We start from the raw sequence: 18,022 nt of genomic DNA, 5'->3' as shown, positions 1-18,022 counted from the left end.
TAAAATAAAATATCGATACTTTTAATACTTCAGTTATTTTAGATCATGTATACAGGAACACACTCTCTGCAGGGAGTGGTGAGGACAGCGGAAAAGATCATCAGGACTCCTCTTCCTCCTATCCAGGAGATGGCAAGAAGCCGCTGCCTGACCAGGGCTCAGAAAATCTGCAGAGACTCCTCCCACCCCCACCAAGGACTGTTTTCACTGCTGGACTCTAGAAAGAGATTCCGCAGCCTCCGAAGCAGAACCTCCAGGTTCTGTAACGGCTTCTTCCCTCAGGACATAAGACTCTTGAACGCATCATAATAATCCCCTCAATTCCCCCCAAAAATGTATTAAGTGGCTGGAATATAAAGACGATGTAACATACATCCATAAACGTGGATGCATATGCAAAAGTGCAATATATTTATCTGTACAGTCATCTATTTATTTATATCTGCACCTTATTGCTTTTTTATCCTGCACTGCCATGAGCTAATGCAACGGAATTTCGTTCTTATCTGTACTGTAAAGTTCAAATTTGAATGACAATAAAAAGGAAGTCTAAATCTGGTCTAAGTCTAACACAGTTTAAAGTAACTAAATCATTAAGATCTTGTCTAAATGAAAAGTGATTGGTGGGGAATAAAATACACACATGATACATTATATCACACTACACTAATCTCACATCAGCAAAATAAACTTTGATTTATTCAGTTTCCTAATTAATTCACAGTCAAGGTGGTATTAGATGCTATGTGTCAAAGTCAAGGCCCTGGCCCGCGAATGATGATATTTGTCAAAAATAAGGGTCCCACAGTAAATTTTTGGGGTCCCACTTTTTTGTAAGCGTTTTGAAAACAAATGATAAATGTATGCATTATCCCGTTATATCTCACATTCTATATTGTGTTTTGGAAAAAGATCGTCATAAACGTTACTTTCAATTCAACGGAGCCCCTAAAGGGACATGGGGGAATTTCTTTTTTATAATTTCGAGATGCCCATCCATCCATCCATCTTCTTTCGCTTATCCGAGGTCGGGTCGCGGGGGCAGCAACCTAAGCAGGGAAGCCCAGACTTCCCTCTCCCCAGCCACTTCGTCCAGCTCTTCCTGTGGGACCCCGAGGCGTTCCCAGGCCAGCCGGGAGACATAGTCTTCCCAACGTGTCCTGGGTCTTCCCCGCGGCCTCCTACCGGTCGGACGTGCCCTAAACACCTCCCTAGGGAGGCGTTCGGGTGGCATCCTGACCAGATGCCCGAACCACCTCATCTGGCTCCTCTCGATGTGGAGGAGCAGCGGCTTTACTTTGAGCTCCCCCCGGATGGCAGAGCTTCTCACCCTATCTCTAAGGGGGAGCCCCGCCACCCGGCGGAGGAAACTCATTTCGGCCGCTTGTACCCGTGATCTTGTCCTTTCGGTCATAACCCAAACCTCATGACCATAGGTGAGGATGGGAACGTAGATCGACCGGTAAATTGAGAGCTTTGCCTTCCGGCTCAGCTCCTTCTTCACCACAACGGATCGATACAGCGTCCGCATTACTGAAGACGCCGCACCGATCTGCCTGTCGATCTCACGATCCACTCTTCCCTCACTCGTGAACAAGACTCCGAGGTACTTGAACTCCTCCACTTGGGGCAAGATCTCCTCCCCAACCCGGAGATGGCACTCCACCCTTTTCCGGGCGAGATCCATGGACTCGGACTTGGAGGTGCTGATTCTCATGCCAGTCGCTTCACACTCGACTGCGAACCGATCCAGTGAGAGCTGAAGATCCTGGCCAGATGAAGCCATCAGGACCACATCATCTGCAAAAAGCAGAGACCTAATCCTGCAGCCACCAAACCAGATCCCCTCAACGCCTTGACTGCGCCTAGAAATTCTGTCCATAAAAGTTATGAACAGAATCTGTGACAAAGGGCAGCCTTGGCGGAGTCCAACCCTCACTGGAAACGTGTCCGACTTGCTGCCGGCAATGCGGACCAAGCTCTGGCACCGAGCATACAGGGAGCGGACCGCCACAATCAGACAGTCCGTTACCCCATACTCTCTGAGCACTCCCCACAGGACTTCCCGAGGGACACGGTCGAATGCCTTCTCCAAGTCCACAAAACACATGTAGACTGGTTGGGCAAACTCCCATGCACCCTCAAGGACCCTGCCGAGAGTATAGAGCTGGTCCACAGTTCCACGACCAGGACGAAAACCACACTGTTCCTCCTGAATCCGACTATCCGGCGTAGCCTCCTCTCCAATACACCTGAATAGACCTTACCGGGAAGGCTGAGGAGTGTGATCCCACGATAGTTAGAACACACCCTCCGGTTCCCCTTCTTAAAGAGAGGAACCACCACCCCGGTCTGCCAATCCAGAGGTACCGCCCCCGATGTCCACGCGATGCTGCAGAGTCTTGTCAACCAAGACAGCCCCACAGCATCCAGAGCCTTAAGGAACTCCGGGCGGATCTCATCTACCCCTGGGGCCTTGCCACCGAGGAGCTTTTTAACTACCTCAGCAACCTCAGCCCCAGAAATAGGAGAGCCCACCACAGACTCCCCAGGCACTGCTTCCTCATAGGAAGACGTGTTGGTGGGATTGAGGAGGTCTTCGAAGTATTCCCTCCACCGATCCACAACATCCGCAGTCGAGGTCAGCAGAACACCATCCCCGCCATACAAGGTGTTGATAGTGCACTGCTTCCCCTTCCTGAGGCGGCGGATGGTGGTCCAGAATTGCTTCGAAGCCGTCCGGAAGTCGTTTTCCATGGCTTCCCCGAACTCCTCCCATGTCCGAGTTTTTGCCTCTGCGACCGCTGAAGCCGCACACCGCTTGGCCTGTCGGTACCTGTCCGCTGCCTCAGGAGTCCTATGAGCCAAAAGAACCCGATAGGACTCCTTCTTCAGCTTGACGGCATCCCTCACCGCCGGTGTCCACCAACGGGTTCTAGGATTACCGCCACGACAAGCACCAACTACTTTGCGGCCACAGCTCCAATCAGCCGCCTCGACAATAGAGGCGCGGAACATGGTCCATTCGGACTCAATGTCCAGCACCTCCCTCGTGACATGTTCAAAGTTCTTCCGGAGGTGGGAATTGAAACTCTCTCTGACAGGAGACTCTGCCAGACGTTCCCAGCAAACCCTCACAATGCGTTTGGGCCTGCCAGGTCTGTCCGGCATCCTCCCCCACCATCGCAGCCAACTCACCACCAGGTGGTGATCGGTAGAAAGCTAGCTCTTCACCCGAGTGTCCAAAACATGAGGCCGCAAATCCGATGACACAACTACAAAGTCGATCATGGAACTGCGGCCTAGGGTGTCCTGGTGCCAAGTGCACATATGGACACCCTTATGTTTGAACATGGTGTTCGTTATGGACAATCTGTGATGGGCACAAAAGTCCAATAACAAAACACCGCTCGGGTTCAGATCCGGGCAGCCATTCTTCCCAATCACGCCTCTCCAGGTTTCACTGTCGCTGCCAACATGAGCATTGAAGTCCCCCAGTAGAATGACGGAATCACTTGGGGGAGCACTCTCAAGTACTCCCTCGAGTGAATCCAAAAAGGGTGGGTACTCTGAGCTGCGGTTTGGCGCGTAAGCGCAAACCACAGTCAGGACCCGTTCCCCCACCCGAAGGCGGAGGGAAGCTACCCTCTCGTCCACCGGGTTGAACTCCAACGTACAGGCTCTGAGCCGGGGTGAAACAAGAATTGCCACCCCAGCCCGTCGCCTCTCACTGCCGGCAACGCCAGAGTGGAAGAGAGTCCATCCCCTGTCGAGAGAACTGGTTCCAGAGCCCTTGCTGTGCGTCGAAGTGAGTCCGACTATATCTAGCCGGAACTTCTCCACCTCGCGCACTAGCTCAGGCTCCTTCCCCCCCAGCGAGGTGACGTTCCACGTCCCAAGAGCTAGCTTCTGTAGCCGAGGATTGGACCGCCAAGTGCCCTGGCTTCGGCTGCCGCCCAGCTCACATCGCACCCGACCTCTATGACCCCTGCCATGGGTGGTGAGCCCATTGGAGGGGGGACCCACGTTGCCTCTTCGGGCTGTGCTCGCCATCGTGCCCCACCTCCGGGCCTGGCTCCAGAGGGGGGCCCCGGTGACCCGCGTCCGGGCGAGGGAAATCTGGGTCCTTTGTTTTTATCTTTCATGGAGGTCTTCGAGCTGCTCTTTGTCTGGTCCCTCACCTAGGACCAGTTTGTCTTGGGAGACCCTACCAGGGGGCATAAAGCCCTCGGACAACATAGCTCCTAGGATCATTGGGACACGCAAACTCCTCTACCACGTTAAGGTGGCAGCTCAGAGAGGAGAGGAGAAAAAAAAATAAAACATTTTCGAGATGCATGTCTGGAAAAAAAAGAAAAAGAAAATAATATATATAAAAAAACAATTCCCAATGTCCCTTTAGGGGCTCCGTAAAACTTTACTGCTGCCTGTATTTTTTTCTATATTTTTAGTGTAATATTTTCAGAATGTGTTTGTTCTATTTTTGGCCAAAGTAAGACAAAGAAAACAATCTGAAGTTGTCTTTATTTTTTCAGTTTTAATGCCTTGATTTTAATGGTCCCTTGTGTGCACAGATTTTCCTCAATGCGGCCCCTGAGCTAAAAGGAGTTTGACGCCGCTGCATTAGATTATACATAGTAATTGCAATAAAACAGCCATTGCAAACTGTTCATCTAAGAAAATGACTGGCAATTAAAATGAGTCACTCAGTATTGTAAAACAGCAAGAGTATTGAAGACTATTTGTAGACACAGAGTTGAATATAAATAACTTTGCCTTGTGATTTTACATTGTTTGAAGATGATTCCCCAAGAACAGCAACAATTGAAATACACTACTTTTTAACTTGTACCAGAAACATTGGGTATATTTGCTCAAAGTATCAGTGTCGGGTCGGTATCGCCGATACCAGTCTGAATTGTCCTCGGTATCGGGTGGAAAATAAAATCAGTGGTATCAGGATCCTGCTTGGACTTCCTCTAATTCGCCAGAAGGTGGCCAGTGAAGAAAAGTAAGAAGTGCAATAAAATGTATGAACTATATCTCAATTACACGATTTAAAAACAGATACATCGAAAATGGTTTTCTTGTTAAAAGAATATGTTTCTTTGTAAAAGGTTTACACGGAATAACCGGAAGTGGTCTGTCGTCACTTCCGGATAGCTGCTCTCCTGACAGGCCGCGAAATTTTGAAAGTATCAACCCAACAAACCTTTCTATATAAAGGCAGTTTTTTTTTAATCAAAATACACCATTTGTTTCGCATCACGAATACGGTTTAAATACTCTGTTCCGGGGTAGTAGAACTTACAAAGTTATACTACCTTAGGTGTACATGCTAATAACTAGTTAGGCTAACAGAGAGACGTTCTTCCACTATAGCTTCCCTGTTAGCCGCTGTGCTAACACAAGGATTCAGGTCTGGTGATAATTCTCTGTGTAATGTTATTATTTGTTCAAATACTCTGTGTAATGTTATTTGTTCAAATACTCTATGTAATGTTTTTATTTGATCAAATACTCTGTGTAATGTTATTATTTGTTCAAATAATCTGTGTTATGTTATTATTTGTTCAAATACTCTGTGTAATGGTATTATTTGTTCAAATACTCTGTGTAATGTTATTTGTTCCAATACTCTATGTAATGTTATTATTAGTTCAAATACTGTGTGTAATGATATTATTTGTTCAAATACCGTGTGTAATGATATTATTAGTTCAAATACTGTGTGTAATGTTATTATCATTTCAAATACTGTGTGTAATGTTATTATTAGTTCAAATACTCTATGTAATGTTATTATTAGTTCAAATACTGTGTGTAATGTTATTATTAGTTCAAATACTGTGTGTAAAGTTATTATTAGTTAAAATACTGTGTGTAATGTTATTATTAGTTCAAATACTCAATGTATTGTTATTATTAGTTCAAATACTCTATGTAATGTTATTATTAGTTCAAATAATCTATGTAATGTTATTATTAGTTCAAATACTGTTTGTAATGTTATTATTAGTTCAAATGTGTGTAATGTTATTAGTTCAAAAACTGTGTAATGTTATTATTAGTTCAAATACTCTATGTAACGTTATTATTAGTTCAAATACACATTGTTGCTTTGGGTTTATCATTTGTCTGAAGTGGCTTTTCTCTTTTGTTTGCTTGTGTCTTGTCTAGTATTGTAAAGTCCTAAGAAGAAGTACATCATAATACCTTCTTATTTGTTGTCCACTCCACAGACATTCGACACATGACGTCCATCACTGATAAGAAAATCATTGATGGCTTTGCCAATGAAATGAATGAGATGCACAACAAACAGCAGAAAACATATGCAGAGATCATTGATGCCAGCACGGAGCTGAGCCAGTCCCACAGGTACTTTGTCACATCTGCACTTGGTATGGTGCTCGGGCGTTCTGTGCCAAACTTTGTTCATCTAAATGAATAATGACTTGAACATTTCAAACAGATGCAGGTTTAAAGAAACGTGATAATGATGAGATGCTGCTTGACACCTTAGAAGCATTTAAAAAAGGTGAGTTAATCATGAGTTCATACATTAGATATATACCTGCAAATATGTATATTGAGATTACAGTTTTTTCCATTTGCTTACACACAATTTTACTAACCGTGTGTCTTTTTAAAAAGATATTCACACTTTTCCAAACACCACATTAAATTTTCTTAATTCCTAGATTATTTGCAAAATGACACACTTTGGTCAAAACATATGCCCATTCATCAAAATAAAGGCCAAGGCAGCATATCGGAAGAAAACAGAGGGACACCTCAGCAGCAACAACACAAGGCAGGTGTGGCAGGGGGTGAAGCACATCACCGGCTACAAATCCAACAACGCCTCGCTGGCGGAGGAACTGAACATCTTCTTCGCTCGCTTTGTGGTGGAGCAACCACATGCAGTCACATCACAACCCTCAACCCTTGACAACGTCCTCATGTTGGAGGAACATGAGGTGCAGCGCACACTAAGGAGGGTGAACCGAAGGAAAGCTGCTGGACCGGATGGCGTACCTTGACGTGTACCAAAGACCTGTGCCGACCAGCTGGCTGTTGTCTTCACCAGGATTTTCAACCAGTCCTTGTCCCAGTACATCGTCCCACCCTGTCTAAAGGACTCTGTTATTGTCCCACTGCCAAAAAAACTGCAGTAAACAGCCTGAATGATTACCGTCCAGTGGCACTTACACCAATCATTATGAAGTGCTTTGAAACTGGTTCGGGGACACATCACCTCAAATCTGCCACCTGCATTGGACTCTCACCAGTTTGCATACAGGGCAAGCAGATCTACAGAGGGTGCTATCGCAACAGCCCTCCACACTGCTCTGAGCCACCGAGAGCAGCAGGGGAGCTATGCAAGGCTACTTCTTGTTGATTTTATCTCTGCGTTCAACACCATCCTCCCCCACTGACAGGTGCCCAAACTGACGGGGCTGGGACTGTCTTCCTCCATCTGCCAATGGATCCTGGACTTCCTGACAAATCGCTCTCAGAAGGTGAGAGTAGGCTCCCACTTCTTAGCATCAGCACCGGCTCCCCCCAGGGCTGCGTGCTAAGCCCCCTACTGTACACCCTCTACACTCATGACTACACCCCTGCTCATGCCAGCAATACCACTATTAAATTTGCAGACGACACCACAGTAGTGGGACTCATTTCTGGGAGGGATGAGTCTGCCTACAGAAATGAAGTGGAGCGGCTGACTGGGTGGTGCAGGGAAAACAACCTGGTCCTTAACACCACTAAGACAAAGGAGCTGATCATGGATTTCCGGAAGAAAAAAACAATAAACATCCAACCACTGTACATCAATGGGGACTATGTGGAAAGGGTTTCTAACTTCAGGTTCCTGGGGATCCAGATCAAGGAAAACCTGTCGTGGAGTATGAACACCTCAGTGACCATCAAAAAGGCACAACAGAGACTTTACTTTCTGAGACTCCTCAAAAAGAACCACCTGTCACAAAAACTGCTTGTGTCCTTCTATCGCTGCTCAATAGAGAGTGTGCTGACATACTGCATGTGTGTATGGTATGCCAGCTGCACGGCGGAAGAGAGAAATGCACTTCAGAGGGTCATAAAAACTGCCATGAAGATCACTGGCTGCTATCTCCCCTCCCTGGATGAACTGTACAGTGCCAGGTGCCTCAAAAAGGTCCAAAACATCATAAGGGACCCATCTCACCCCGGACATAAACTTTTTGAACTGCTGCCCTCGGGCAGGAGATACAGGACAATAAAATACCGGACAAACCGATTTAAGAACACTTTTTACCCGAGAGTAATAGTGTCGCTGAACACAAGACAATAATGACTGTGCATGTGAGCTGTGTGCTTGCTATTTTTATGTATTTGATGTATTTATATCTATTTATCTATGTTCTTATGTTTTTATGTGTTATTATGAATTTTCACTAAATTAGTTTTGCTTACAATTTCGTTGTACAATGACAATAAAGATATATTCTATTCTATTCTATTCTAAAGCAAGCATTTGTAAAAATGCAGTTTTATTTTCATCTCACTCACACAGACTTCACATGGTGAGACACTATTGGAGTGAGTTACCCAGAAAAGTGATAAATACAAAACACATTTGTAAAAATGTTTTATTTTACTATGAGAAATCACATGTTTGGGGCATTTTGCCCGACCTTTTTAGCATATGTGATGAATGATTACTGTAACTTGACAAAATATATTGGCAAATCTATAGCAATCGTAATTTTTTACTTTGAAGTGTGCCTATACGTAAGGACATAAAGAGAAAGTAAAAATATCCTGTAATCGTTTCAAGAACTGCTCGACAATAATGCTGCAAACTGAAAATTTTTTTTTTTTTACCACAGTCAGGTAAAGAAACATATCACAGTAGTCAATAATGACATGCACTACAAATTAAAATCTGAGATAAATAAAAAGGTTTGAAAAAAAATCTGGGGATAAATAAAAATGACAGCATAGAGCAGGGGTGTCAAACTCAAATACAGAGTGGGCCAAAATTTAAAACTGAACAAAGCCGCGGGCCAAGATTGAACAAATTAACCTTTTAATAGGGACCCAAACAAGTTTTGCATTGAATATTGAACGAGCAAGGCTTATATAACTTTATAGTGACATGCAAAATCGAGTTTCAAATAATAATTAAAAAATATCAATGGCATATCAAATACAATTTAAATAAAAATGAATGCCTCTTTTCTATTTGCAGCCTTCTGAGGTAAATATCAACATTAACTTTTTCCACAGGCTAATAAATTTGAAAATAAAATAACAATGAATAAAACAACCATTCAGGACTTTAAACTGCTCAGTTTGCAACACACTGATGAATCTGATGTGCCCAAGCCAGATACCTGCCATCTTTTCTTGGATGCTAGTTCATTAATGTCGGGGCTCAGGCTTTGAGCTGAGGCAACCTTCATTATCGAACGAAGGTGTTCATCAGTCATTATACTGTATCTCGTAGTCCACCCGGACCACAGTCTTGGGGTCGTGCCTTAAAGGCACTGCCTTTAACGTACTCTACGAGCTATCGTCACGTCCGCTTTTCATCCATTCTAACAACGTGCAGACCCAGTCATAAGATATGTGCGGCTTCTGTACGCACACACACGTGAATGCAATGCATACTTCATCAACAGCGATACAGGTTACACTGAGGGTGCCCGTATAAAACACTTTAACACTGTAAGAAATATACGCCACACTGTGAATCCACATCAAACAAGAATGACAAACACATTTCGGGAGAACATCCGCACCGTAACATAACATAAACACAACAGAACAAATACCCAGAATCCTTTGCAGCACTAACTCTTCCGGGATGCTACAAGGTGTGTGTATGTATGTGTGTGGGGGGTGGGGGGGAGAAGAGTTAGTGCTGCAAAGGGTTGCAAAGCAACTTTAACATTGTTAGAAATTTTCTAACAATGTTAAAGTTGCTTATACGGCCACTCTCAGTGTAAACTGTATCGCTGTTGATGAAGTATGCTTTGCATTTACGTGTGTGCGTACACCCCGGCTACCACCCCCCCCCACACACACACACACCTTGTAGCGTCCCGGAAGAGTTAGTGCTGCAAATGGTTCTGGGTATTTGTTCTGTTGTGTTTATGTTGTGTTACGGTGCCGATGTTCTCCTGAAATGTGTTTGTCATTCTTGTTTGGTGTGGATTCACAGTGTGGCATATATTTCTAACAGTGTTAAAGTTTTTTATTCGGCCACCCCAGTCCAACCTGTATCGCTGTTGATGAAGTATGCGTTGCATTCAATTGTGTGTGCGTGCAGAAGCCGCACATTTTATGTGACTGGGCCAGCACTCGTTGGACTGGATGAAAAGCGGACGTGACGATTTTCGGGAGGGGCACTGAAGTTGGGAGGTGGCCTGGGAGGGTTGGCAAGTATGAGAATTAGCGGTGAATGCAGTGTCACCGCCGCAAGATATAATTGGCGGGCCAGCTTTAGTGTTAATTTGATATCGCTTCAAGGGCCAAGGGAAATTACACTGAGTTTGACAACCATGGCATAGAGTATAGGCTACATGTGCAGACTTAGGCAACAGCAACTATATGAAAGAACCTACTCAAAAGCCTCAGTTACTGAATCTAATCATCACCTGCCCGTCTAGCTGGATCAGGCCATGGTATCTCATCCACATCACATGTGAAAGATGTGAAAGTGTGTGTAAAGCATTGTGTGGAATATTTCGCAAAAACTGTGAAGCACAGTCTATGCCTAATATTAGGCAAATCTGCACTGTGGTTTTGCTTACTGTGTGTAGACTTTAGCTGTGTGAAAATTTAGTGTGTAAGCAATTGGAAAAAACTGTAAGCAGTGAGTGTACCTATCGTTGCGTACTATTCATGTGATGTAGCTGCAACAAAATAATTGTGTGATGTTAATAAATCAATGTTTGTCTTCTCCAGATTTGCAACATAAAAATGCATTGTTGAAGGAAGAACGGCACGCTATTGCAGAAATGGCATCTGATATCGATCAGAAGGAAATACAGAAACACGCCATCATTCAGAAGATTGAGAAGCTTAAAGAAGATCAAACAAGGAGAAAAGAGTGTAAGCTGATGTTATATTTGGAATCCGCACTGTCAGACTCCATTGATTGATTATAATAATATTAATCTCTGCGTGTTTTATTGATTATTTTTTTCAGTTAATGAGTCTCAGTATAAAGCAAACAAGGACCGACTGAATAACTTGCAAAAAGCCAGAATTGTCTTTCAGGAGAATTTAGGAATGGAAATACGAACAATACGCGGCATGGCACAGCATGTCAACGGTATGTCACAAAATGCGATTTTTTGATCTCACTTCAGGTTTTTACCACCTTGATATTTGAAGGTAAGTGTACATCACATGATGTTGATGCTTTTTGTAATCTCTCTTGATAGGTGAAAAGTTGCAGTTTGTGTTCCGGAATATCAACCCCACTGATCTGAACAGTACCTATGTTATCACAATGGGAATCAAGGAAGACAGAGTATATCAGAGTAAGTACCAACACAAAACTGTATCCCAGTATTAGAATTATAGTCAGCCTCACAAGTTTTATTTTCGGAACACCGGTCAGTGTTATTTGGCACATGTTCACATTTTTGCGCATTTATAATAGGGATGTAACGATGAACAGTAATAATGATAACCACGGTAAGTACCACCCTTTCTAAATAAAAATGATCAAAAATCTGAGAGTGAACTTTGATAAACTCATGGATTGACTTGTACCAGCTCACTAGCTTAAATGCTAACATTAGAACTTAAGACATCAATGTCTTTCCCCATTAGGAAACGACATGCCCCAATCTAAAGTTGTGTAAACACATTGAACTCTGAGCAACCACTAAGCGATTTAATAATGCACATTGAACCTACAAGCTTTGCCCTCAGAGTGATCCTTCTCCTCAGAGGAAAAGAGGCCGAGGTGTTCAAGGACCTCTGAACAGTCGGAGACAACACTCGTCAGAAATAACACATAATAATAATAGATTTTACGGACGGTATAGCTCGGTTGGTAGAGCGGCCGTGCCATCAACTTGAGGGTTGCAGGTTCGATCCCCGCTTCCGCCATCCTAGTCACTGCCGTTGTGTCCTTGGGCAAGACACTTTACCCACCTGCTCCCAGTGCCACCCACACTGGTTTAAATGTAACTTAGATATTGGGTTTCACTATGTAAAGCGCTTTGAGTCACTTGAGAAAAAGCGCTATATAAATATAATTCACTTCATTTTGTTTGTTACACACTTTTCATTTAAATACATCTTAAAGTGCTACATTACAAACCAGTATTTCAAACAATAAAAGCTTAGCCAGATCAAATTAAAAAAAAAAAACTTTCAGTGCAGCATAAGAAACACAAAACATGCAAAACAATGGGTTTTCTAACCGTGTGTCTATTTGTTTTAGTTATTTAACAAAAAATTAATTAGTAAAATAATTTAGGTATCGGTAAGTGTTGAGCACATTCAACAGTACCGCTATAATAATTATAACTGATCATTTTGGCCGCAATATGACATCTTCATATGGTTACATCCCTAGTTAATAAAAAAAAAATACCGGAAGTCGCAACATTGAGATGATGAAACTTTACAGGCTTCCCAGAATCTCATCTAGTTAATGCAATAAAGTTTGTGCAATTTCATCCACTTCTATACTGCAATTAGGGCCGCATATTGGTAAAGACCTCACAATACAATACTTTAGTCACGATACAATACAGTATTGTGATATGGCGATAAATCGCGTTATTCTACATAGTTCAGTGAAACATTTCAAATACAAGCTGTATATATGTACACTATGTGACAGTAATAGTTTATTGGACAATGACTGAAATACAGTAGGTACGGAAAGTATTCAGACTCCTTTAAATGTTTCACTCCTTGTTTCATTGCAGCCTGTTGCCTAAATCCAAAACCTTTATTTTATGTCTCATTAATGTACACTCAGCATCCCATTTTGACAGAAAAAAACAGAAATGTAGAAATTTTTGCAAATTTATGAAAAATAAAAACTCAAGAATCACATGTAAATAAGTAATCAGACCGTTTGCTCAATACTTTGTTGATGCACTTTTGCAGCAATTACAAACCCCGTTTCCATATGAGTTGGGAAATTGTGTTGGATGTAAATATAAACAGAATACAATGATTTGCAAATCCTTTTTAACCCATATTCAATTGAATGCACTACAAAGACAAGATATCTGATGTTCAAACTCATAAACTTTTTTTTTTTTTTGCAAATAATAATTAACTTAGAATTTCATGGCTGCAACACGTGCCAAAGTAGTTGGGAAAGGGCGTGTTCACCACTGTGTTACATCACCTTTTCTTTTAACAACACTCAATAAACGACTGGGAACTGAGGAAACTAAGTGTTGAAGCTTTGAAAGTGGAATTCTTTCCCATTCTTGTTTTATGTAGAGCTTCAGTCGTTCAACAGTCCGGGGTCTACGCTGTCGTATTTTACGCTTCATAATGCGCCACACATTTTCGATGGGAGACAGGTCTGGACTGCAGGCGGGCCAGGAAAGTACCCGCACTCTTTTTTTATGAAGCCACGCTGTTGTAACACGTGCTGAATGTGGCTTGGCATTGTCTTGCTGAAATAAGCAGGGGCGTCCATGAAAAAGACGGCGCTTAGATGGCAGCATATGTTGTTCCAAAACCTGTATGTACCTTTCAGCATTAATGGTGCCTTCACAGATCAATCAATCAATCATCAATCTTTATTTATATAGCCCTAAATCACAAGTGTCTCAAAGGGCTGCACAAGCCACAAGATGTGTAAGTTACCCATGCCTTAAGCACTAATGCGCCCACATACTATCACAGATGCTGGCTTTTGAACTTTGCGTCGATAACAGTCTGGAGGGTTAGCTTCCCCTTTAGTCCGGATGACACGATGTCGAATATTTCCAAAAACAATTTGAATTCCACTTTGCATCAGTCCATCTTAGATGATCTCGGGCCCAGAGAAGCCGGCGGCGTTTCTGGATGTTGTTGATAAATGGCTTTCGCTTTGCATAGTAGAGCTTTAACTTGCACTTACAGATGTAGCGACAAACTGTATTTAGTGACAGTGGTTTTCTGAAGTGTTCCTGAGCCCATGTGGTGATATCCTTTAGAGATTGATGTCGGTTTTTGATACAGTGCCGTCTGAGGGATCGAAGGTCACGGTCATTCAATGTTGGTTTCCGGCCAGGCAGCTGACGTGGAGTGATTTCTCCAGATTCTCTGAACCTTTTGATGATATTATGGACCGTAGATGTTGAAATCCCTAAATTTCTTGCAATTGCACTTTGAGAAACGTTGTTCTTAAACTGTTTGACTATTTGCTCACGCAGTTGTGGACAAAGGGGTGTACCTCGCCCCATCCTTTCTTGTGAAAGACTGAGCATTTTTTGGGAAGCTGTTTTTATACCCAATCATGGCACCTACCTGTTCCCAATTAGCCTGCACACCTGTGGGATGTTCCAAATAAGTGTTTGATGAGCATTCCTCAAGGTTATCAGTATTTACTGCCACCTTTCCCAACTTCTTTGTCACGTGTTGCTGGCATCAAATTCTAAAGTTAATGATTATTTGCAAAAAAAAAAAAGTTTATCAGTTTGAACATCAAATATGTTGTCTTTGTAGCATATTCAACTGAATATGAGTTGAAAATGATTTGCAAATCATTGTATTCCGTTTATATTTACATCTAACACAATTTCCCAACTCATATGGAAACGGGGTTTGTACATCCACAAGTATTTTTGAATATGATGCTACAAGCTTGGCACACCTATCTCTGGGCAGTTTTGCAGCACCTCTCTAGCTCCATCAGATTGGATGGGAAGCGTTGTTTTTTATTCAGAATGTCTCTGTATATTGCTGCATTTATCTTTCCCCCTATCCTGACTAGTCTCCCAGTTCCTGCCGCTGAAAACCATCCTCACAGCATGATGCTGCCACCACCATGCTTCATTGTAGGCCTGGTGATGAGTGGTGGCTGGTTTCCTCCACACATGGTGCATGGTATTCACGCCAAATAGTTCAATCGTTGTCTCCTCAAACCATATCATTTTGTTTCTCATGGTCTGAGAGTCTTTCAGGTGCTTTTTTTTTTACTAAGAAATAGCTTCCGTCGGGCCACTATATCGTATAGAACTGATTGGTGGTTTCCTGCAGAGATTGTTGTCCTTCTGGAAGGTTCTCCTCCCTCCACAGATGAATGTTGTTGCTCGATAGAGTGACCATCAGGTTCTTGGTCACCTCTCTGACTAGACTAAGATAAATGCAGAAATGTACAGAGACTTCCTGGATAAAGACTAACATCCAACCTGATGGAGCTTGAGAGATGCTGCAAAGAGGAAAGGGTGAAACTGCCCAAAGATAGGTGTGCCAAGTTTGTTGCAACGTATTGAAAAAGACTTGAGGCTGTAATTGCTGCAAAAGTGCATCACCAAAGTATTGAGCAAAGGATCTGAATACTTATGTACGTGTGATTTCAGTTTTTTATGTTTAATATGTTTGCAAAAAAGGTCTACATTTCCGTTTTTTCTGTCAAGATGGGGTGCTGAGTGTTCAATAATGAAGAGAAATAAAATGTAATTTTTTTAATTTTAGCATATAGCTGCAAAAAGAGTAAATGAGAGAGTGAATAATTTCAAAGGGTCCTAATACTTTCCATACCCACTGTAATTTATTGGACTAACTGAGTCAAACATTTCAATGTAATTCAGATTGTCCTATTTCCATTCATTACAATTGTACCAATGTGGGTCAAGTTTCTTGCTACTGAGATGTCCATAAAATGTCCTCTACTTCTTAACCGTCAACTTCTTGTAGCGAGGTGGCAGTGCAGCGACAATCTGGGGAGTGGAGGACCACCAGTTGTTTTTGAGTTACAATCGGCTCAAAATGTGACTGTTAAAAAAAGATGTGAATGTAAAACAAAATCGATATTGTTAGAAAAAGTATCCCAATATAATGCCAAATGAATATTTTTCGCACCCCTAACTGCATTATATGCATTAAGAAGTTAAGACGTTTTCCAGTGGTCTACGTTTTTATCATTTAAAACAAACATGCAAGTTAAACAAATAAAACAAATCTAGTCTTTGGAACACCGTCTGTCACTATCTCTAAAAAATATATATATACAGGTAAAAGCCAGTAAATTAGAATATTTTGAAAAACTTGATTTATTTCAGTAATTGCATTCAAAAGGTGTAACTTGTACATTATATTTATTCATTGCACACAGACTGATGCATTCAAATGTTTATTTAATTTAATTTTGATGATTTGAAGTGGCAACAAATAGAAAATCCAAAATTCCGTATGTCACAAAATTAGAATATTACTTAAGGCTAATACAAAAAAGGGATTTTTAGAAATGTTGGCCAACTGAAAAGTATGAAAATGAAAAATATGAGCATGTACAATACTCAATACTTGGTTGGAGCTCCTTTTGCCTCAATTACTGTGTTAATGCGGCGTGGCATGGAGTCGATGAGTTTCTGGCACTGCTCAGGTGTTATGAGAGCCCAGGTTGCTCTGATAGTGGCCTTCAACTCTTCTGCGTTTTTGGGTCTGGCATTCTGCATCTTCCTTTTCACAATACCCCACAGATTTTCTATGGGGCTAAGGTCAGGGGAGTTGGCGGGCCAATTTAGAACAGAAATACCATGGTCCGTAAACCAGGCACGGGTAGATTTTGCGCTGTGTGCAGGCGCCAAGTCCTGTTGGAACTTGAAATCTCCATCTCCATAGAGCAGGTCAGCAGCAGGAAGCATGAAGTGCTCTAAAACTTGCTGGTAGACGGCTGCGTTGACCCTGGATCTCAGGAAACAGAGTGGACCGACACCAGCAGATGACATGGCACCCCAAACCATCACTGATGGTGGAAACTTTACACTAGACTTCAGGCAACGTGGATCCTGTGCCTCTCCTGTCTTCCTCCAGACTCTGGGACCTCGATTTCCAAAGGAAATGCAAAATTTGCATGGTTGGGTGATGGTTTGGGGTGCCATGTCATCTGCTGGTGTCGGTCCACTCTGTTTCCTGAGATCCAGGGTCAACGCAGCCGTCTACCAGCAAGTTTTAGAGCACTTCATGCTTCCTGCTGCTGACCTGCTCTATGGAGATGGAGATTTCAAGTTCCAACAGGACTTGGCGCCTGCACACAGCGCAAAATCTACCCGTGCCTGGTTTACGGACCATGGTATTTCTGTTCTAAATTGGCCCGCCAACTCCCCTGACCTTAGCCCCATAGAAAATCTGTGGGGTATTGTGAAAAGGAAGATGCAGAATGCCAGACCCAAAAACGCAGAAGAGTTGAAGGCCACTATCAGAGCAACCTGGGCTCTCATAACACCTGAGCAGTGCCAGAAACTCATCGACTCCATGCCACGCCGCATTAACGCAGTAATTGAGGCAAAAGGAGCTCCAACCAAGTATTGAGTATTGTACATGCTCATATTTTTCATTTTCATACTTTTCAGTTGGTCAACATTTCTAAAAATCCCTTTTTTGTATTAGCCTTAAGTAATATTCTAATTTTGTGACACACGGAATTTTGGATTTTCATTTGTTGCCACTTCAAATCATCAAAATTAAATTAAATAAACATTTGAATGCATCAGTCTGTGTGCAATGAATAAATATAATGTACAAGTTATACCTTTTGAATGCAATTACTGAAATAAATCAAGTTTTTCAAAATATTCTAATTTACTGGATTTTACCTGTATATCTCCAGGATGTTTACTAAAAACCTCCCAATTCTACAGTTGTGACCCTGCGCTTGAGTGTCTGCCAGATTTGGAAAGACGCCTTCAGGAGACTAACAACTTACCAGCTTTCCTGGCCAATGTAAGGAAGCAGATTATCTCCTGAGCACGCTAAAAATGGAATTTAAAAAAAAAAGGATGAAGCGTTGCTGCAATCCCCCTTGTGTATTGTCAAACAAATGGAATAA

General features: G+C 42.4%; 1 protein-coding gene across 1 annotated transcript; it reads left to right on the top strand.

Moving 5' to 3' along the window:
- The first annotated feature begins 5,217 nt into the window (after positions 1 to 5,217).
- spc25 (SPC25 component of NDC80 kinetochore complex) lies at positions 5,218 to 17,949 on the top strand. The gene is given in 8 exon segments (XM_061971695.2): positions 5,218 to 5,419; positions 6,243 to 6,404; positions 6,476 to 6,541; positions 10,963 to 11,109; positions 11,207 to 11,332; positions 11,445 to 11,543; positions 15,093 to 15,099; positions 17,835 to 17,949. Coding segments are annotated over 7 exon segments (711 nt in total). The 5' UTR covers positions 5,218 to 5,419; positions 6,243 to 6,253.
- Positions 17,950 to 18,022: the final 73 nt, after the last annotated feature.

This window comes from Nerophis lumbriciformis, linkage group LG13 (genome assembly GCF_033978685.3).
Source record: "Nerophis lumbriciformis linkage group LG13, RoL_Nlum_v2.1, whole genome shotgun sequence".
Lineage (NCBI taxonomy): Eukaryota > Metazoa > Chordata > Actinopteri > Syngnathiformes > Syngnathidae > Nerophis > Nerophis lumbriciformis.
This window is presented reverse-complemented; position numbering and strand designations above follow the sequence as displayed.